The 22,020-nt window shown below is 41.7% G+C and overlaps 1 protein-coding gene across 1 annotated transcript; it reads left to right on the top strand.

Moving 5' to 3' along the window:
- The first annotated feature begins 2,133 nt into the window (after positions 1-2,133).
- Positions 2,134-18,908, top strand: LOC104947965 (type I inositol 1,4,5-trisphosphate 5-phosphatase). The gene is made up of 5 exons (XM_010774089.1): positions 2,134-2,213; positions 13,308-13,419; positions 16,191-16,259; positions 18,426-18,462; positions 18,779-18,908. The coding sequence occupies exons 2-5, from the start codon at positions 13,348-13,350 to the stop codon at positions 18,826-18,828; spliced, it is 228 nt and encodes a 75-aa protein (XP_010772391.1). The 5' UTR covers positions 2,134-2,213; positions 13,308-13,347; the 3' UTR covers positions 18,829-18,908.
- Positions 18,909-22,020: the final 3,112 nt, after the last annotated feature.

The raw sequence follows: 22,020 nt of genomic DNA, 5'->3' as shown, positions 1-22,020 counted from the left end.
ACAGCCCAACACACTTTCAACACACTGCAGCTTCAAAAAGTGGTGCAAGCACAAATGTGCCAAAACACATGCAAATAAAAAAACTCAGCAACTTGACAAAACATGCGCAACGTTTTGAAAATATTCCTCAACTTGACGAAACTACTAAATCAGAAGGAGTCATGTGATCACATTTTTACAGTTACATTTAAAGTATGTTTCTAACAACAGTGATTGTTGGACAATTTTATAATCCCGAACGTGGGCATGTGTTTTGATGTTGGTGAAGATGTGTTTCTTGATTTGAACGTTCTTTGGTTTTTATATTTACACATTTTTGAAAGCACATCACGTGTGTTTCGGGACGTTGCAGTGCGTTTGCCCCTGTCGGCCACCGTACTTGCTCAAAATGAAAAGTAAGAGCATTTTCTCATAGATGATTATACAATTAGACTTATTTTTGCGACCAGTGGAGTTGCCCCCCTTTAGCCGGTATAAGAATGCAGGTTTAAGCCGATTGCGCATTATATTTACAGATTTCAGTTTCTCAATGAATTATCCAATTTTTATTCTGTTCAACTCTCAATGATCTTTATTGCTTTTGGCATCATAAATCCAACATCAGTCAGATCAGGACACACACACACACACACACACACACACACACACACACACACACACACACACACACACACACACACACACGGCGGGGTGTCAGTGTGTGGATGGTGAGACGGGTGTACAGCGGAGCGTGGGGTTGCATCCCCTGCTCAGCCATCCCTCATCCACAGTGTGTGGGTCTCTCCTGTGACCTGGGAGTTTGATGAATGCAGCACATCTGCCCTCCTGAACCTCTGAGACTCGTCTGGGAGGCCCCCCCGCCTGCAAGTAATGGCCACTGTTCTACACCACTGGCACATAATCACACATACACACAAACACACCGAGCATCATCGCGATGGCACATACTTGATTTCTTTTAAACACGTGTGTGCTCAACAGTGCCTTGAAGACTGGCAACACACACACGGTGATACATGCACAACATAAATATGTCATCCACGATGGAAGACTGTAGTTACCTTCTGCTGATATAATCATATCCCATGTCTCCACTCTGTGAGGACGTCCTTCTAAATATTACCCATGTGCTATGCGTCATCATGTAGCCATCAACATATTGCTGCATGTAATACAGCGATGTAATTTCATTAACGTCATCTTCCTATAGAGCCGCTGTCAGACTCACACGGCCCGGGATGAGCTCTTCATCAGGACATAATTGTAGCCTGGTGTTTGAAACATGTACAATAGCCCAATTTACCACCAACTGAACATATCTCCACGTCTTCCTGTCTGAAAGGGAGGGGCGGGGCTAGCGCGGGGGCCTCCGGGGTTGCTGGGAAACGTCGCTGTCAGTCTCTCAGGGAGGCAGTCATGCAGGTGCCAGAGCTACCTGTTCATCTCCCAGATAATTAATGTGTACAAGGAGTCGCTAATTGCACTTTTCACTAATGATTTATGGGTTTTGTGAAAGGGGGGAAATTGGGAGACGTGTGTGTGTACACTCTAGTGAGTGAGTACAGCTGGGTGAGGAGACATGATTGATGAAGAGTGTGTGGATGCACTGTCAGTGTGGAGAAATAGACCCCCATTGGACAGGGCTAGTAGCACACACACATGAATGGTCAACTGCTTTCCATTTTCTCCAGCGTGGGGAACATGGAGATAACTAAATATAGCAAAAAATGGAACCTACTCTCCTGCACTCTCATTTGGCTTATTCTCATCCACCCCTCACTAGGGTTCATGATAGATAAGTAGTGGCTTCTAAGTTAATATCAGATATCAAATAAAAATGTCCAAAAAAAGGCTGTTTTTTGTCCTCAATTTGTCTTGCCATGTGCCTGTTTTTTGGAATGAGTCTACTTCTTTTTCTTATTTTACAGAAGACAATTCTAGAGTTTGACCTATGACAGCTCATGGGAAAACTGTTACTGCCAACCAACGTTTTGAGAATGTGTTTTTAAAAAAAAATGTATTTATGTTAAGCAATTTCCGTTGAATTTCCCTTGATCCAGAAATGTAGACAAAAAAAAAATGTGAATAACAATTTCTCTCACTCATAATTCCTGTTCTTTTTATTTTGTTTTTCCACAGCTTTTAGAGTATGACAAAGAGCTGTCGGTGTACAAGGATCGGCTGCATGAGCTGGAGATCTCCTTCCCACCCAGGTAGGAAGCCATTTTACATCACTCCCACACATGCATTCACACCAACACCTACGTAACTACAGTACTGTCTGATTCTCTGCTACTGAAATGACAGCAATGGTATTAGGTCCTGATGTCTCTTTAAAGCCGCTCTAGCAGCATGGCTTGGTCAACTATATTCATAATATTTGGTTATTTCTTTATTAAGCACTTTGAATTGTCGCGTACAGAAAAGTGCTATATAAATAAACTTGCCTTGCCTTGCCTTGCCTATTAGCAGTGTATTTACATTATGTTGAACATTACTGCGTCTCTTAAGCTGCGCTCACATGATACGCGATTTGGTCACTGCGAGGTTGGGCGCATCAAGGTCAAATTTGAAATCATTTCAACTTCCAGCGCAACGACAACAGCAAGTTTCCTTTTCGATTGGTTGCAAGTTTCCAAGCACATTTTGGATGTACAGCAGCACAATTTGCAAAAAGGCTAGGTGAAGCTGATTTCAGATCAGGGACCTATTACTCTGCTTTAGAGGCACGTTTTCTTCTCCCTGTTTACCAAACAATCAGATTGTTGGTAGAATGAAGTTGTGTTAGAAACAGATGCATGTCTGTTCTCACTGCAAACTCCAAAGGCACTATAACAAGCAAACATTTAGTCATCCAACGTTTTATTCTCAAAAATGCAGTTATTAACGCATTTATAAATATAAAACTAAAATAATCCAGGAGAGTTGTGCCGTTTCCTACTGAACCAGCCTTTATTAGAGCTGCATGACATAAACAGTGTTTGAACTACACAGGGTACAATCACATGTTGGTAAATGCAGTGATGTTGACCAGATCTTGGCCATGAAGAACTCATAATTAATATGTAAAATGAGAAGAAGTCAATCATCCCCTTATTGTCCAAAATGGTTTTATGAACACATTTGGATCTGTATTTGATGGCTATCAGTTGTTAAGTATGATTGGATACGGTCCCAAACTGCTCCCATGTGTGTGTTTTTTCATGTGTGTGTCGGCGTGCTTTGGGCTGCATTGATATTCCGTCTCAGTGGGACATGGGGGAGACTGGAGCGGGTGGTCTCCTCTCCTCTTCCTCAAACAAATGCATTTGCAATTAGCCTTTTCAGAGGAGAGGGAGGGCAAACACGCGGCCAGCGTGGAAATATGTTTCGGGAGCAGCGCGTTAATGGCGCTTGACCTTTGGCGTCGGTTGTGACTCAATCAGTGCAGATAATGAAACGCTGTAATCAAACAATAATTACTTGATAAACCGCTCTGGTGGCAGCGTGGGGCGGCGGGGGATTTTAGTGTGAGAGGAGAGTGGGCTTGAGATACTATCAAAGCGTGTGTGTGAGTTTGAGATGGTGTGCATACATGTGTAAAACGCAGCTACAGACAGTGTGTGTGGAAGAGAGAGTGCATGTGTCAAGGTTCTGCCAGTCCCAGTTTTTTAAATGACTCTGTGTCTTAATCAGAGACCCCCATTTACATCACTTTGCATAAGTGACAGGTGGATTTATTGTCCTTTTACACTGGCTGACTTTTGCACCTATCCATATAATACTGAATCATCTCTCCGCAGGGAGGGATGAATGGGCTGCTCTGGAAGAATACAAATGATTTCCACATACTTGAGGTGATGATGAATCAAATAGATGAAACCCGGGAGCAGCATATGAAATTTGATTTGATCTACTCTGTGCGCGCGACAAACCATATCATTGTCAGCCTTGTAATGGGTAGCAGTGGCCTAGTTAAACTTAAACAACCCCCTCCTCCCACTTCATACACACACACACCCCTCCCCCTGTCAGGTCTGCCTTGTGCTCCTTGAGCAATCAAGCCTCAACGATTGTTCTCCATCACATAGCCCGCTCCGGACCGGCCCCTCGCCATCTGTGAGGTTATTACTCTTTTTAATGCAGGCCATCAGAACACACCCTCGCTGACACACACACACTCATGCACGCACACGGCTCACTTTTGTTCAGATCTATAAATCAATACTAGTCACTACCATTTAATCTGCGAGATGATTCTGTCTGTGCTGTCCACTGGTGGGTAGGAAGTTGTCACAAAATTAGACGTGTTGTCAAGGTTGACCTAAGGACTGGATTGGACTGATTTACATACCAGAGATAGCCTCAATGCAGCAACTACTACATCTATGTATGTTACTACACCTGAAGCATCCCTGGCCAGCGTTTCAGTTTCATCACATCTTTTACATTACGTTTAGCTGACACTTTTATCCAAAGTGACTTACATTAAGTGCATTCAACCATGAAGATGCAACCACAATAATTCTGCAGGTACATTAGCTCTCACTCAAACCAATATAAGTGATAGTGCATCCGGTTTCAAATAAGCCAAACCTTTCCAAAGCTAAGTACAGAATTAAAAATGTTTTTATATTTTTGGGCTGGATTAGCCTTTATTGGAAATTGACTGAGTTGAAATAGGGAGACAGAAGGGATGGCATTTGTAAATGATCCCAGGCTGGATTCAAACCTGTGTCCTCCACACGGGCACCAGTACATGTACTATTTGCCATAGTAGTGTCCAAACGTGTTTTCAGTATGCAACAGAATACTGTCTACTCTACTTCCACCATTTTGGAACCACGACAGGTGTTTTTGTAGAGGGGTACGACGTGGTTCCAGTGAGGAAGGGAGTGAGTAGAGAGGCTATTGGCCGATGCGGAGCGAAGGGATTCTACGGGACTGTTTGGTTTTACCATCTCCTAAATGTTGGAAGGAATGTCCTGATCCTTTCACAGCAAGGTAGGCCAGTACCAGTGTCTTAAAGTAGATTCAGGCTGGTAGTCAGTGGAAGTAGGGACAAGTTTGGCAGTGTGGGAGGACTTAGGGAGGTTAAAGACCAGTCGCGAGTGTTTTTGAATGGACATCCAGTTTTGGTAGGTTTTATTGTACATTATGAAACATGCATTTTTCACCCTGTGTCACTGCAGAGGCTTCATGCTGTAAATGCATATCTCTTTGCTTTCAAAAAGTCGTCTGTGAAAGTTGGCCGTGACAACTCTTAAGTACTTGGGCACCAGGGTGAGGAATTGGCCCGGGCCTTGTCACAGTTGGACCTGTAGCTAGTCGGCTGCTGCAGGCCGGCTCGTACACAGGAGCCCAGGTATGAGCACTCGACCAGGTTTCTGAGACGCAATAGATGAGCGAATGGTTAGAAACTAATCGTTTATTTAGGCACAGTTTCTCCTGTGTTTAATGCTTGTGACTGCAACAATCTATTAGATAATTTTCCTAGCATAGGCTGCAGCATTGCCATTTGACTTAAAAATAATGGTTTACTTTTATTATACATTATGGTACTTTTGATTTCATATTTGAAATGGCACAACTAAGGTAATATCCCCTAAAACATACCAAGCCACCAGTAACTTATTCATGTATTTGGATTGATGTAGGGGAAAGCTTTTAGTACTCCTCTGATCTGATTTCTTTCCCCTTTTTTTGCACGAGATCGATGCAAAAATTGAATCTGGACCCCAGCTTCAGGAAGAAATTCAGTGGACAATGAGGGAGCAGTGGAAGAATGTATTTTGCCTGTAACATGGTTACTGGGAATGGGCTTTGAGGGGGATTTTGAGTGACATCAGACCAGCGGTACAACTCCATCAATGGATAAATCATGAGTGATTTCAGAGCAGGAAGATGGTGTGGAAGTTTTGCAATGTTGGTGGAAGGAAGGAACGATGGAGAAGTGTAGGAGAAGAAAGTATGGCTGCTGTCCCGTTTGTCTGTTTGTACAGTGGGAGAGAGGAGCCAAGGTATAGAGACATTCAGTACATAACATCTGGGTACCAGTGAGGTAGGACAGGAGTACAGACTACTGTTGATGCTGATAGTTGTTATGGGCAGGCCACATATACAGTCCTTTCATTCTTGCAGGACAATGTTTAGCAGGTATGTTTTCCATGACCATCGTTTTAGTTTAGCATATTAGCATGCTAGCAGATTTGAACTGAAAGTCATGGGTTCAGAAACATAGGATTCTTCCTCTGGGAAACACAACTATGAAATGTCATGATAATCCATCCAATGGTTGGAGATATTACAGTGTGGACCAATGCAATTGACCAAATGGCATTGCTTTCCCTATAACAGTGCTTCTAGCAAAACTCAAATGTAAAAAGCTAAATGGAACAAAACCAGATTCATAGCTCCGGTAAATACTCTTGTGGCTACTTGGACATAAAGTATAATTTAAGATGGAAAAGAGCTGGTGACCTGTTCTCTTTTTTCAAAGGGTGATGCCGATAACCTGGGAATTTGCTAGCACAGGCAAATATCTCTAAAGCATTTCCCCTTTATCCTACGCTGAACCAAAACCTCTCTTTAAGTACATATAGAGAGAGCGATGGGAAGGTGTTAGAGAAGCAGCCTGGCTCCAGTCCCATGTTTCCATGTTTGTCAAGTCTAGACGTGGAAAGAAACATAGAAGTAGAGTGTGGCCCAGGGGTCAGAGGTGATGTCGGTGAGGAAGGAGGCAGAAACTGATAAACAGTTGTGTCTTCACTGTTTGGGAAGCACCCTGGGAATAACCTTGGCACGTTAGCATACATTTCCCAAAGTTGCTCTGAAGACAAGCCAAAATGGAGAAAGCTACAACATTCACAGGTTGACGAAAGAGGAAGGTGGAGGTTTGAAGGCTGATGCCAGGCACAATAACTTTGCCCTTCAGATGAGAGAGAACATTCTGGTCAAGTGACACGAATGGCTCCCCGCCAGTTCCTCAATAACTGCTAATAAGTACATGTGGGAGAGTTTTCAGCGCAGTGGAGAATTCCTGCAGACTCGTTTTGAGCTCATAGGAAGTGCTCACACAGATGGCTCTCTTGTGCACAGTCAGTGTCATTGTTCTGTGAACAACACTCTTCACACAACATCTCCAGCCCTGAAGGCCTGTCCGTATGATGTCACCCTCTCTGCATGTGTGTTTGTGTGTTTCCACTGAGCATACATTAGTCCTATAGCCCTACTGTTTGCATCCCAACATGAACAGGCTTTTTGTTATCTGCTCTGCCATGCTGTACTGGATCGGAGGCGTGTGACTCCATCTAAAGAGCACCACAGACGCACTTTAGCAACACTGTTTGGTTAAAGCACTGCGTCCGAGACACTGTAAGTGTGTGGCTCCGTGTGCGAGTGCAGCATCCAGCGTGATAGGTCAATCTGCTGAACAGGAACATTGTTTTACAACCAACAGCGCATCCATCATTCTAACTACTAGAGAGCCTGTGAAAATGATGAAGGGCCATTGTGGCGATAATAGCTGAAGATGGTCCAATGTCGTGTGTCATTGCCTCTCCTGAGATGATGCCACTGAGAGGGAGGCTTTGTTAAACACAGTCTCACGCCGAGGGGATGAAATGGATGCCATCTGTGTCTTTGTGTCTTCATTTAGAGGAGCTAAAGACGGAGCGTGTCATAGCTGAACTCCTGCAGGCTGACAGCCTTGAGCTACCGATGGCATTTCGCTCTGTTTGTACTGCACTACGCCAATGTTGTGCCTGCGAGTCTCCCAGCTCTACAAACTGAAGCAAACATTCAGCTTTATTGATAGCATTTGGCTGATCTTTTTCAATCTGTGTGTATGTGTGTGTTGTGTTTTGCCAAGCCTCCCCTGACAACGTCAAACAAACATAGCTTCGGAGGTGGCGAGTCATTGGAAACACACACTTTCTGACTTTTACCACATGTCACTCCAACATCCCAAGTTCTCTTTAACACCCTTGAACTGATGTTACAGTTCCTATGACTTATCTTTGGCTTCCTGCCCTACCTATATCCCTAGTTTATATTGCCATCATTAAATACTCAGCTCCCAAATAGCCCACTGTTTGGTCTGTCACTTATTTGTCATTCTGTAGAAACAGTTTATAGCTTTTGATGGGGAGATAAGAGAATGTGAGACAAGGAAGTCTGGTCTGGAGCAGTCCAGGCCAGGGTCCAGTTTCTGGTCCTGAGGATGCATGTTGGTACTCCTACAGCAGTGGGTCTACCTACAACATCTGCATTTTAAACACAGCTTATATCTTGATACTTTAACTGTAATTCAGATCATGTTTGTATGCATCCAATAGTTTGTATAGTATACGGTAATCCATGTGAGCCTCTCCCTCTGCTGGGTGAGGCTGAGTGACACACCATAGGTAGGGCCTGTGCTCACCTCAGCAGTTTTTTCTGTTGCAAGACAAACAAGCTGAGGCCGGCCGGAACACATGTGGGTAATGTGTCAGCAGCCAAGTCAAACATTAAACCCCAAACCGAGCATGAATGAATGAGCTCTCAATGGGTGCTGGAGCGTCTCGATGGGCGACCACACACACATGTATCATGTTGGCCGTGGTCAGCTACACAAAAGAATGGGAGTGCAAGCAGGAAGGCAGTGTACTTATGTCAACTCTGTAAAAAGAAAAAACACCAAGAGAAATATTTTTATCATTCAACAATTATGACGCCCATATGTGTTGAACTTTTATTTACCTGAACGCTTGAATAGTGTGTAAGCATATTATGTACTATAAAGAATACCCTTGTTTTTTATTGGCCTCTTGGAAGGACAATGTATTTAAAGGCACTGGTGTCACTGGCCAGATCTGTTCAGAAAGCTCAAAACTGCATATTGATCTCACACATCATATACCTTATGCTAACTTCGTAAACTCGTTTTTACAGATATTTCACAAACACAATATACAATTATATAAGGATTTCAATCAAGCTGAGAATTTAGCAAGCCTCTGTCAGTTAGCAACACCTTTAGGAGAATAGTGTCATCAATGAAACATTCAAAGATAAAGATTTTGTTTTGGTTTATTTTCTGACCATTTAGATTAAACTTGATTATTTCCAAATAATACATTTTGAACACTTTGCATTTTAGAATTAGTATTAAGTGTGGATCGGGAATGCATCCTGGCTCAACCATAACTTAAGAAAATTAGACCTTGCAAATGACTAAATGACTGCATGTTGTGGCAGAGGACCTTGTTGTAATCAAAATCCTTTTCCCAGAATTATTATTTTTTGCAATGTTTTTTAGGGGCAACCAGTGGGTTAAAGGGTTAAAAGAAAAACAATGCATGTGACATACTTAAAATGAACCATTTGGCCCTGATGCATTAATTAGGTGAAGGAAGTCAGATGTACGTGTAGTTTCTAAATGTTACAAGGGATCTTAAACTCTAAGAGAACACATTTTTCAATAACATCTAATTGTGGCAATATCGGACGTTAGACTTCTCTTTAATGACTCAACCCCGTATTCCTACTGTCACATCTGTTCCTAAATGTCATTATTGGCTGTGTATTTGTTATTTATCTCTCTGTAACTTTACAATTGCACAATTATAGGCAGTGTCCTGGCTCCAGAGCAGGTTGTAGTGTACAGAATTTTGCTGCTAATTTGGTCTGTATGTTTGTGTGGATACGGTGAAGTCCAGCGCCTCCTCCTTTACAGGTCCACAATTGTTGCAGCTATCAGCTTGGCCCATTAATTAGTGTAATTAGTCTTGCTTTGGGCAATAAGGGTCTGATATGAGCTGACGGCCTCCATCCCACACGCCCTCTCAGACCGTTTACCTTGCGCGATAAGTTTGTGAGCTCGCTAATCGGACACATTAATCACTTTGGCCCCAGCGCGCCATTCCACTGTTTGCTGTTGCATTAAGACGCGTTATCTCTATCGGAGCCAGCGGAGGGTGCGGTAAAACAGAAAGGGGAACAACCTATAGCTGCACACATGGACGCAGAATTGCCCTTTAATGACCATTGTTGAGTATTTTAATCAGCTTTTACAATGGCTGGCTGTCATTAAAAATGACTGAACGATAGTGGAGTTTTGTTGCTGAAGTGCTCGGGGAAGTTTGCTATCAGGCGGGAGTTCATTGTTTGAAGGAGAAAGGGAGAAAACTTGATTTTCTCTCAATCTCTTTAACACCAAAATGACCCCGGGCTTGTTAGTCAATAAAGCTATAACAGATAGGAGGATTGTTCACAGGCTGTTTAAGGCCGGGGTCCGTCCCTCAGGAAGCATTCAGGCCACCCTGAAGTGGAGCAGCTCCTCAGGCCTTTGAAGACCTTGCTCTTTTCCACCCTCCCTTTGCCTCTTTCTGTCTGATCCGTCTTTATCCCCTCTCCTCTGCCTCCTTGTCTATCTCTGTTTCACTCATCCTATTCTTCATGCTCTCTTTTATCCCGGGATCACTCCTTTAGCCCTTTTATTAGCATACCACAAACCCCATGCATTTCCCCCATGGTTTAAGTGCTATTAATGCTAATTGGAGGCAGGGAACCTCTTTAAGTAGCTTTCAGCAGGTCTGTTTGTTCACCTGGTGGGGGGGCTGTGTGTGTGTGTGTGTGTGTGTGTGTGTGTGTGTGTGTGTGTGTGTGTGTGTGTGTGTGTGTGTGTGTGTGTGTGTGTGTGTGTGTGTGTGTGTGTGTGTGTGTGTGTGTGTGTGTGTGTGTGTGTGTGTGTGTGTGTGTGTCTCTTCGTCTTCTAGGCTTTATGTATAAAATGCACCTAAACAATAAATGAAATGAACATCTTATAAAATCCATGAACACAACATGATATGCACAGAATATTTGATCCACCAAGAAATTGCCACTGCCATAGGATTGGGGATTAGCTAACATTCATAGTAAAATAAGTGATAAACATGCGAAAAGGAAATGACAGAGCCCTGAGCAAGACAAAATGATAGGACCTGTGTGAGTATCAGTATCATTCTTGAGCCTTCAGAAGGGTGACATGAATACAGTCGAACAAAGGTCTCCAGTTGCATGCAAACCGGGGATGTTAAGGTTCATGGTCTGCGCCTTAACCCCCGGGTCACCGGGGCACAGCTAAACCCACTCTGTTAAGATGGAACATTAAAACCTGGCAGCATTGTTCAATTCTTTCCATTTGCATTAGTCTAAGTTTAATCAGAAGGGATATACATGGTTGGAATAAGATTGGTTAGCTGTGAGCACAAAAGTAGTACTTTTTACTATTACTAGCAATACCGGTTGCTTTAACATTAGTTAAACAAATGCTTTTTTTCTACATATTGAAGTAAATGTATAATAAAGGGATTTGGACAATTGTTACAGTTTATTACCACACCACACATACGGTCAGTTTGCTCTCATCAAAGCCATGAAGCTCTATTGACGGAAAATAACTTTACTTTGTTGATTTTTGAATGACAACCATCTTTGTTAGTCTTGTTCCAACAAGTGTGAGAGTTTAAAAAATAAAGTAAATAACAGTCATCAAAAAAGAAGCAAACACCGAAACTGCTTTTGAGACTTTTCAAACCCTGCTCTCCAGCGCGGCCTTGGTTTAGATCGTGACACACCAAGAGAAAGAGTAGAAAGGCACTAGTTGGTTGGCAATGGGAAAGGAGTCTATTACCAAAAAGCGTCTTTAAGAACCTGCATAAAAGCGTACATTTTGGTGGATAAGATGCCTGTAGTTACAGTAGCAGCTGCAGTAGAAACCACAGAGATTTGAAAGCACACATAATACGCAAACTAACTCAAACCAAAGGCTCATAAAAGGCATTCTGCCTTTTGCACAAAGTCCAATTAAGCTATCAAAACTTGGCTAGTGTGATGAATTGGAGGGCCGATGTGTGTGTTTATTTTATCATTAGGATATCACCACCCTCACTCTGTGTTCTGCTACGGTTAGCACGTGTGGCACTGAAGGAGCAAATTGGATTGGTTTTACAGTACGTAAGCCCGGTCTTACATCCTGATGAGAGCCGACAAACACATTGGATTGGTGGCATGTAAATCTGAAGCAGTTTGATGAGCCGAAGGCGCAAATTGAATTCTCAACAATGTAAATCTGTATCAGCTCTGTGGCTCTCCGCCCGGCTCCAGCCCTGCCGGAGCTTAAATCATGCGATTGTTCCCTGCTGTTCAGAGATACAATCTCTCATGGCCATTTGCTGCGGCACCTAATCTGTTTTTGATGACTCTGTAGGGATGTAGCGATACATATGGGCAACTGAATCTCCCTCTGGCCCGCTCTGAATACATCTTTCTTTCTTCCTCTCTTCCTCTCGCTCACGAGCACACACTCACAAGCTGCACAGTTGGCACAGAGAGATTGCTTTGATTGAGCCATTCATGTGTGTTGATACAACAGAGGGCTCTGATTGGACATACTCATGGACCTGCTGTTTTCTCAGGAAACGTTTTGATCTCTGAAATAAAGCAGATGATGTCTCATATTTATTACGCTTCTGGAGCCTTATTGATTCATACAAATCATATGTATAGAGTAGTGTAGAGATGACTTGTTTCTGAAGGCTGATCAGAGAATTAGCATCGCTAGAGCTCATGGACTAAATTAGATGATTTTTCCATTGGATTTTGGAATTCAATTGTGTGGCAAACACGTGTTTCTGATACTTACAGCAGAATAATCTTAGTACAAATAGTTGAAGTGTGAATGCAATTGCCAGAGATAGCTAATGTAATGCTATAAATAAGCTAGAACCCGGTCAGAGGAGGTGAGTTTGTAGCTGTCTTTCATTGGTGTTTTATCCTATGTTTTACTTGCTGCCTTTTATGCTTTTTTCTACATTTTATAGTTGTACTTTGAATTGTGTATTGTGTACTGTATACTGTAAAGCACGTTGTACATTCGTGTTGTGAAGAGTGCTATATAAATAAAGTTTTACTTACTTACTCACATGACTTCGCGTCACTGTCGCTAAAGGCGGCTAATGTTGGGCGTGATGTTGTTTAGTTGTCTCATTTAGACACTTGTTAGCAAACGCTTTTTTGAAGACACTGAAAAGCTTCGGACATTCACCAGTGGGGTATTTATTGACATATTTTAAGTCTTATTCACAGACCTTATTTAGGGAACCAAAATGATGTTAAAAAAGCCTGGGAAGTGCCAAAAAATGCAAACTCATTCTGGGGTTTGGGACTCATTCCTGCACCCGTCTATACCCTTTCTTATTGCCTGTCCTATTTACTACCAAGTAGCTCATTATGACATCATATGTATACATTTCTACCGAAGTTTGATTCTCTCCGTCACTGACTGTCCTGCTTTGTCTCCTCAGTTACCCGTACAGTGAGGACAGCAGTCAGGGGAAGCAGTACATGAACACCCGATGCCCCGCCTGGTGCGACCGGATCCTGCTGTCTGCCTCTGCCAGGGATCTGGTCTTGAAGGTGACCCCATTCATGGCTTTCCATTGCTTTTAAGAGTTGTGTTTTAAACTAAATGTCACCATTCCTCCCTCAGCAGAAACACAGGTCTCTTTTTAAAAATGTCTCGCCCTTTACTTCTACCACTCTTTCGCCCTTCATCCACATTACCCTCCGGCACTTCACAGATGGAAGGATGAGGTGTCGGTGAATATTAATTTGGAGCGCTAAGCCATGGGTCCACCCAGGCAGTATATCCAGCTCTTATAAGGTTTCAATGGAGCAGCAGATCTGTCTCCTTCCTGGGGGATTGAAACCCTGCAGGCCCCGCTTCAAATCCATCCCAGCATTGTAAACTGCAGCCAATCTGCCACCTCCATCCTCTGCTCCCTCTCTGTTTGCTGGATTACGAAGAGATCCGTCTGGCTGCTCTGCACATTTCTCCCAGATTTGTTGAAACCCGTTTTCCATAAGACAACTCTTTTTGATTTTTGTTTTTCTCCCATTTCAGATTCCCCAACACTGTGGAATTAAGTATTTTCAGTGCTTAAACTCCAGTGTTGTATCTGTCTGTGTGTGTGTGTGTTAGACATGAAGCCAGTGTTGTAGTCAAGTCGCCAATTCTAAAGTCCGAGTCGCTCACATGCCCCTACTTTTTGCTTGTGAAATGTGTGTCGTCCAAACGTCAAAAATCATGCAAACGCTTTTCAAGCACACAATTTTTTCTGTAGAAAGTAGTTACAATAAAAAAGCTTCACAGCAATTATATCGTACATTACAATGGACAATTCAAGTTTAACATGCTGTAACATAGCCACATAAAAGGAAAGTACCTGCATTTCTGCACACTATATGTTTTTTCCTATTTTGGATAATCCTACCCAGGAGATTCATGTAAATCTATGAAATGGCCTGTATTCCTCCAGGCCTGCAGAGTGTATTGTGCAGGTACAGTCCACAGCGGACTCAGGAAGTTCGGCTCTCTTTTGTCCCAGAAATCCCTTCCTGATCTTCTTCTTTACCAATGGAGGCCACACTAGAACAACAACTGTATTAAAAACAGACTAGCCAGTTTATTTCACCCACTTAATGTGTCAGAATTATGCAAAAAGTGTCTCACACACACACACAGCTGGGTTGTTGTTTGCTTTTGTCCTCCTCAAGCACCGGCTAATTGCTTGTAATGCGGGGGCCGGTGGAACGGTTAGTGTGTTCTCAGATTGGCTGATGATTCACTGAGCACACAGTGTGGCTCCAGCGTTACAGATTGTTGAGACACAGCCCGTAAACAGCGGCGGGCCTCATCTATCATGGCACGCTCGGTTAACTCGCCATCATGTTATTTTCTGCTTGCCGAGCCCTAACACGCCAAAGGTTGCCGCTGGCTGCGCGGCGGGCCCCGGCCCCCAGCGCCGGTAATGAATGTTTAGCCGAGCGAGCAATCCCTCTCTGCCGGAGCCCCCGGGTAATTTGTTTATCTGTCTAAAGATTACGCAGCCCGAAAATCCACAATTTTATGCTGCCTTTGTAAATTATCAAGTGTGTGTTTGATGAATGTATCTCTGGCTTTGGGAGGCAGCGAATCGGGGGCCCGGCTGCCAGACAAATAGAGAGGTGCCAGAGCGTGGTCCCCGAGGAAAGGTAGAGTGAGGTGGAGCTGACCCCCCCCCGCCGCAGGATTGGGCTGAAGTTAATTTGGATTTCACTTTATGGTTCATTCTCAAGCTCTCTGTCTCGTTCTTCTGAAGCACTCAGCACCCACCAGACTGTGTGTGTGTGTGTGTGTGTGTGTGTGTGTGTGTGTGTGTGTGTGTGTGTGTGTGTGTGTGTGTGTGTGTGTGTGTGTGTTAGGGCGCCTGTTTAAAAAGTCTTTAGTTCAACCAGACAAGTGTGATTTATTCTCCAGTCTGCAGATTCATGTGTGAGCGGGTAACAGTGATATGGAAACATGGTTCCCTCAGATAGGATCAGATGACAGTAGCAACAGAAGAGCGTCCACTCTGTGAATGAATCCTCACCGTGCCCTGAGGGGGGGGGGGTCCTTCTGCCTTCATAAATCAGATGATGTGCGACTGCTCTGTGGGGATCTGTTAGAACATGAAATAAACGTACGGTGTGTGGTGCATCTCCATCATGAACGATTGATCAGGCGTCATAGAAGATCGCTAAAACAATAATATAACATCATTTTACTTTCTGTAAATCAGCTGGGTTATAGTCACGGCCATCCCTCACAATTCTATGAACTGAATGTATTTAGCAAATTGTAAACCTTTAATTTCTTCACATTCTCTAACTGGTGCCTATTTTAATGTTGGCCCCAGTATTCCCCCATACAATTTAAGTTATAAAACAGATTGGAATGAATGTATAAATATATGTATTAACCAGCGATATAATGCAAATGACAAATAAACGGAACACAGTGACTGCACTGGTTTAGGATTTTGTTGAACTTAAACTAATTATTTTAAATGTTAATCAAAAATGTTTCCTAGGATACAAAAATATGGAAAAGAGTGCAGCCACTTCAGCCTGATTAATTTGAATGCCACGTGGTGCAGTGCTAAGTGACTTGTATTTGGAAAGTCCCCACCATAACCCAGCTAATTGTGCTTAATGAAGGCGGAGCATTGATTTCTGATCCATGAGTGTGTCATAAACATGACAGGTGAGGTAATGATTGTACTAACACACACTGCTGCTGACTCAGCATGTGTTACTGCAGCCTGTTCCATTCAACAGATACATCTCATCCTTTTCATCCCATAATGTTTGGTTTTGTGTGTCTGCAGCCTGAAAACGAAGAGAAGTCTGTAGTCTATGATAACATCGGGCCCAACGTCTGCATGGGGGACCACAAGGTAAGAGAGGGGCCTCTGGGGCCACATCTTCACTGTGATGTCATGATATTATTATCTATGTCGACTGAGTCTGTGAGTCTGCTCTCTGCTCACAACATCTAGTGGGAAACAACTGTTTGTATTTCATGTGTACATATGGATATTAAAGGGGAACGCAAACTTAATTTAGAATTCCAAAATGTTATTTTCATATTATATTTTCAAGTCAGAAGAAGGTCTCAAATGTATTACATTTCGAGTATAAAGAAAGAATGACATCAATAGGAGTTTGTGGACCCACAGAATATTTGAGTTTTCTATATATCCCAGGAGATTATCTATGACTCACTTCCAAACTTTATACTTGATGACATCACACATTTGATATTTAGCACTATAGTTTTTGATGTTAATTTTAAATGATTGGACAGGGACTATAGGAACAACATGTAATCAAATTGCAAATGTGCATGATTCCCCTTCAATGTGTTCCAACTAGAGCAGGGATGCACATAACTTTCTCAGTGAGGTACTCAGATGAGTACCTGGAGTCAGTGTTTGGTACTCCAACTTCTGGCTCAACTCAAAGTTATTTGATGAGGTCCTCTGTATCGCGAACGTCAACGTAGCGCAGTTCTCCAGTGAAGGGGGGGAGACTCCCTCCGCAGCCGGTTGGCGTAGTTTTGGCACAATTCCGTTGTACAGACCAACAGCAGCCCTGTCTGTGCATACAGAGACCGACTCTGTTGTCCGGTGATCTAACCGGCTTCTGGAAAAGCTTCACAAGTACGTCGGTACGCAAATGCGCTTTGTGACACAAGTGACGGTATGCATTTCGGATTGTTGCCGCGCATGCGTACCTGCGTACCAGTTATGTGCACCCCTGTATATGAGGCTTTTATTGTTACTAACGGGGATAAGATGTATTTGACTTATTTTACACTTGCTTCCGCCTGCATTCATTTGAATTGCAACTTTCACATTCATGTGGGCTCATTTACCAACAAACAGTATTATTATTAATAGTTTAAATTTCCAGTAGTGTAAAGGTTGTTGTAAAAAGAACATTTTCAAGCATAGTCCCACTGATCAACAATTACAAAAGAAGTGTACACATATATTCAGTCTGCATCAGAATGTCCCCCACCAGCAGTCAGAGCCGTATGTAAATTTCAGATACGGCTTTAAGCATTGCTCACGCATTCCTGCATGCCGGGAAGCTGCTCGTTCCCTCATTTCATATTTCTACTGAAATACGTTCAGTGGTAACAGACACTAGAAATGTGGAATATATAACCTTAAATCCCTTACCAGGTTTAATTTAGGAAACTTCTTTCTAAAAGCAATACGATCAATAAATAAATAAATATTTAATTCTGCCATGAACTGAAATTTTCAGCCGACAGGAAACACCCTGCTGACTACACTCCCTACAGTTTCCTATGACAAGAGAAACTTTGAATATAATCCCCACTTTTATGATTTCTCAGATGAAATGGGAGTAAAAAAAGCATCATGCGCTTTACCATGGTTTCATGACATGATAGCAAACACACCTGTGTATGACGGGAAAAGGTTTAGTAATGTAAGTTAGCCACTTAATAACCACCTTTATTAAGACACATAAAGCTTCACAATTCACAAAGTGGGGTATTTACTGATGGGCGCATACAAATCTCATATTTTACCACAGATTTTTATTTCAGGCATCTAATCAAAAACCCATTAAAGAAAAAAACGTTGATGCTAGGTAACAGAATAAAAAAAATGCTGACTCATTCCTGGGTTTGAGGACTCATTCCTGCAGCACTTTTATAAAGAATAATTGAAATATGTTGAGCGCACAGAGAGGGGCTGACTGTATAGACAGAGTTTAACATGGGCGCTCCAGTCTGAGGGTGTCAGACAGACGGTCGTCCGCTGAGAGAGAGGCGCCTTAAGTCAGGTCTTTCATCAAAAGTCAGTGTAACACAGACGATCGAGTGTGTGTGTGAGGTGACCTGAGCACTCTGACAGAACCCCCCCGCCACACACTACTGCTAAAATCCCAGAAGGCCATGTTTAAAAAATGTCCAATGTAGTTAGCACACGGGACCAAAAATGCCCTGTGAGTTTAACCTGTGTGTCAGGGGGGGGGGTCCTCCTGTCCCACAGGGTCTAACTGCTCTGTCTCTGTCCCCCCACCAGCCTGTCTTCCTGTCCTTCCGAATAACAGCGGGGGCAGGTAAACCTAATGCAAATAAGCACAAGTGTTGTGTGGTGCAGTGATGTCGTGGTAAATATAAATTTTTCTTTACTATAATTCTTACCATTGTATGTTTGATTTGTCTGAGTTTTCATGACTTTGCACAAATGGTATTTGAAGGAGTTTTATTCCAGAATAAAACATCATCAGTGGAAAAATTATAGCTTAAAATGCTTGTCATTTTAAGAGATTTACTTACTGCATCTTGTGCTTAAATTTAAAAAGTGGGCATTTGTATTTGATTGAAACTCTACTTGGCATTTATGAATAAAAATGTGTGTTTTTCTCTCGACAGGGAAGTGTTGCCAAAGGGGGGAGAAGATATTCCGAGAAGCGCCTCTGTGAGAACACAAGAGAAACAAACAGGACACACACATGCATGCACACACACACAAACACACACACACACACACACACACACACACACACACACACACACACACACACACACACACACACACACACACACACACACACACACACACACACACACACACACACTTTGCACAAGTGTACACTGAAGTTTTTCAGCAGTGCTGAGCAGTTGCAGTTGTCCTGACACCTCATCCATACACCCTGCCGTTTTCTCTCCATAAAACACTTGTTGAGATGTGGACGAGCACCGAGGGCTCCAGACAGACACACATCGCTGACCTCACTGTTGCCATGCAACCCCATTCCCCCCAAGAAGAAAAAAAAAGGACGGACGACTCTTTTCCATGCCGCAGCCTCGTTGCCAAAACTCTAATCTAAATCAGTCCTACTACTTACTTTTAGACACCGTACTTGCCATTTTTAGGTATGCCTCTGTATAGAGCTACTCACACACAGTATGTAAGGTGTTTTAAGTGCAATGCAAAAAACAGTTGTATATCTATATTGTTAGGTTTATTTGTACATTGGACAGTATAACATAGAGTTGTTGATGATTTTAGTGCCGTTCTCTTTCTGACCAAACTTTGCGGTCCCTTTGTTGGAACAGATAACCTTTCCGTTTATTTCAACAATTTATATATATATATAAATATATACATTTTTGTTTTTGAGTTGTTGTGTGCACAACACATTGCCATGCCTGACACATCAGTTGAGTCTCATTTTATATACTGTACTTTTTAAAGAGATAATTTATAATTCTTACCAAAATGTTTATGCTGAAGTGTGCAGAGAGTGACCTTTGAGTAGAGACTCTTCGTGATTGATCGCCTACCAGAATGTTTTAAGCAGTGCCATAGACCATGCAAGTATATAAGATATTGTTTCATATATAGATCTCACATTAGTTCGTTATTATTCTTACTCTAACTTATTTCTATAATATTATGGTTCTGAATGTGATATTTTAGATAGGCTTGGATATCCTTAAAATGTTTTTTTGTGTGTCATTTTTTTGTTTGTTACTGCATTTGGTGCCAAGTATCCTAATCCGAGATGAAGTGTGTAAGAGTTCTAGAATAAGTGGTAAAGGTGTTGATTATGTCATGTAAAAAAGAGAGAAACTCTAACGCGGGAAGAGCAGGGAGCTTTTTATTTGTTTCAGCCTTATTTGCAGATCATTGAGCATTAGGTTTCTTTTGTATCGATTTCATTTACTACACTACAGATTTCAGACTGTGATTTATTTTTCATCTAAATCACTGCAAGTGGAAATGATTTTGTGCCTGCCGCAGAATTTATGTTGTCTTGTGTGATTTTGGTTTGTAGGCCCTGCTTGTTTTTGTCCCTGTGGGTGTTCTGTAGGAGTAAGCCGCAGTTTCTCTTGACTACATCTTATAAAGCAGATAGAGATTTTATTCTATAGCCCCCCCCCTCCCCCCTCCCCCCTCCGGACGGCCTGCTGTAGGTGATGCAGTTCTCAAGCAATAAAAAATACCTTTAGAGCTCACGGCTGTTTGTCTCATTCCCTCTCTCCTCTCCACAATAAGAGACCCTCGTGATAAAGGTCTTCATCAATTAGCCCCGCACGAGCTCATCAGTGTATTATCACTATATTACCACGGCGGGGTGTAGACTAAGAACTGGAATATGGTCGTTTCTCTTCATGGGGGTGCACTATGACACCTTTAATTGGTTTAAAATATTCTTCGGGCAGCCAATAAGAAATATAAATAACGATCGAAAAAAGAGCAGTAGCCTATAGTTCGAAATACCAACTTTATAGGCTATTTATATTTCTTATTGGCGTGGGTATGACAAAAGGAGCTCATATGCCGCTATGATCTTGGCATATAGTCTATATTTTTTTGTTACAGAAATAAATACAAATTATTGTCCGAAATTCGCGATGTTTAGGCCTTTTAACGGAAAATATAACTGACGGGAATATATTAAAAGTTAGCTGCAAGCGAGAGATGTTATCCAGTTTATGATGGTAATGGAATTTAGTTATGCAATTTAAATAAAAAATATACTTTCAATGCAGTTTAAAATCTGATATTAAACATATGCTACTGAAAAACAAGCGATTTAAAATGTTAACAATAACCTTCAGACAGGCTTTACAACCTTTAGCTATAAATATTAAGCTGTATATAATGTTACGTTTACATAAAAGAACGTTTAAAAAATAAAATAATACGTCAATAAAGTCACTATATAGACATTATTTAGGAATATTAGCCAAAGGAACATTTAGGCTAAATATATCGTAATAATTATTTCTGGATAAATCCTTTTCTCCCTGCAGTGTGGCAGCAGCTGTTCACTTCTACATGATTTATAAATCCCTCCTCAGTGGGATCTAATTTTATGACTTCTGATTTCTGCTCCAAGGAGACTGCAGCAAGCTGCCATTGATACAACCTGCAGGAGGAACACAGGTGTAGTACCTCCTGCCGGACAGGGGGGGCGTTCTGCTGTCATGAGCTCCAGATTAAATATAATAAACAATATAATCTCCTTCAGTGTATTAATAAAGACTGCTGGCTGTCCACAGGAAGCTAGAAGGGCCAAAATAGAAAATGAATTCCGAGTTGGGGAACATTTTAAAAATAAAATATCCGGTATTTCAAGAAAACACTGAGCTTTGATTTTTTTAAATGTTACTTAGTGCTTGTACATAATAACGGACAAATATCTATCATTTGTTACAAAATATAATTGTTGAATAATTTCCAATTATTTAACATTTGAGAATGCTGTGATTATATTAATACATTAATATTGTATTATAATAATGCTAATAATTTGGTTGTAATACCAATATTATTATAATAACACCTAATGAAAGAAAAGTTGGACCTATAGATAATTTCCGTTTTTAAATTAATTTTGCGTTTTAGAAAATAACCCTGTTTAATGATAAACACGATAACTGAATCAAACTAAAGGAGGTGCTTTGTGCCATCATGATCATCGTATTATTATTAATAATATCAATAATAATTAAAATAATAAAATAACATTTCCTTTTTCATAATCAAATCCGCTTCACACTTTAAATCAGCATGAAGCCCTAAAAGCACAATTGTTGCCAATAATAATGACATTCAATTATTGATAGTCGTGAATTTATCTTTAATTTATATTAAGCCCATA

This window comes from Notothenia coriiceps, unplaced genomic scaffold (genome assembly GCF_000735185.1).
Source record: "Notothenia coriiceps isolate Sejong01 unplaced genomic scaffold, NC01 NC01_scaffold00013557, whole genome shotgun sequence".
NCBI classification, from domain to species: domain Eukaryota; kingdom Metazoa; phylum Chordata; class Actinopteri; order Perciformes; family Nototheniidae; genus Notothenia; species Notothenia coriiceps.
This window is presented reverse-complemented; position numbering and strand designations above follow the sequence as displayed.

What these genes read in the sequence shown, in the direction of transcription:
- LOC104947965 (XM_010774089.1), top strand. Translation starts at nt 13,348, where the DNA reads ATGAACACCCGATGCCCCGCCTGGTGCGACCGGATCCTGCTGTCTGCC. An exon ending in CCAGGGATCTGGTCTTGAAG is followed by an intron (nt 13,420 to 16,190) that starts GTGACCCCATTC and finishes GTGTGTCTGCAG; the next exon opens with CCTGAAAACGAAGAGAAGTC. An exon ending in CCGAATAACAGCGGGGGCAG is followed by an intron (nt 18,463 to 18,778) that starts GTAAACCTAATG and finishes TTCTCTCGACAG; the next exon opens with GGAAGTGTTGCCAAAGGGGG.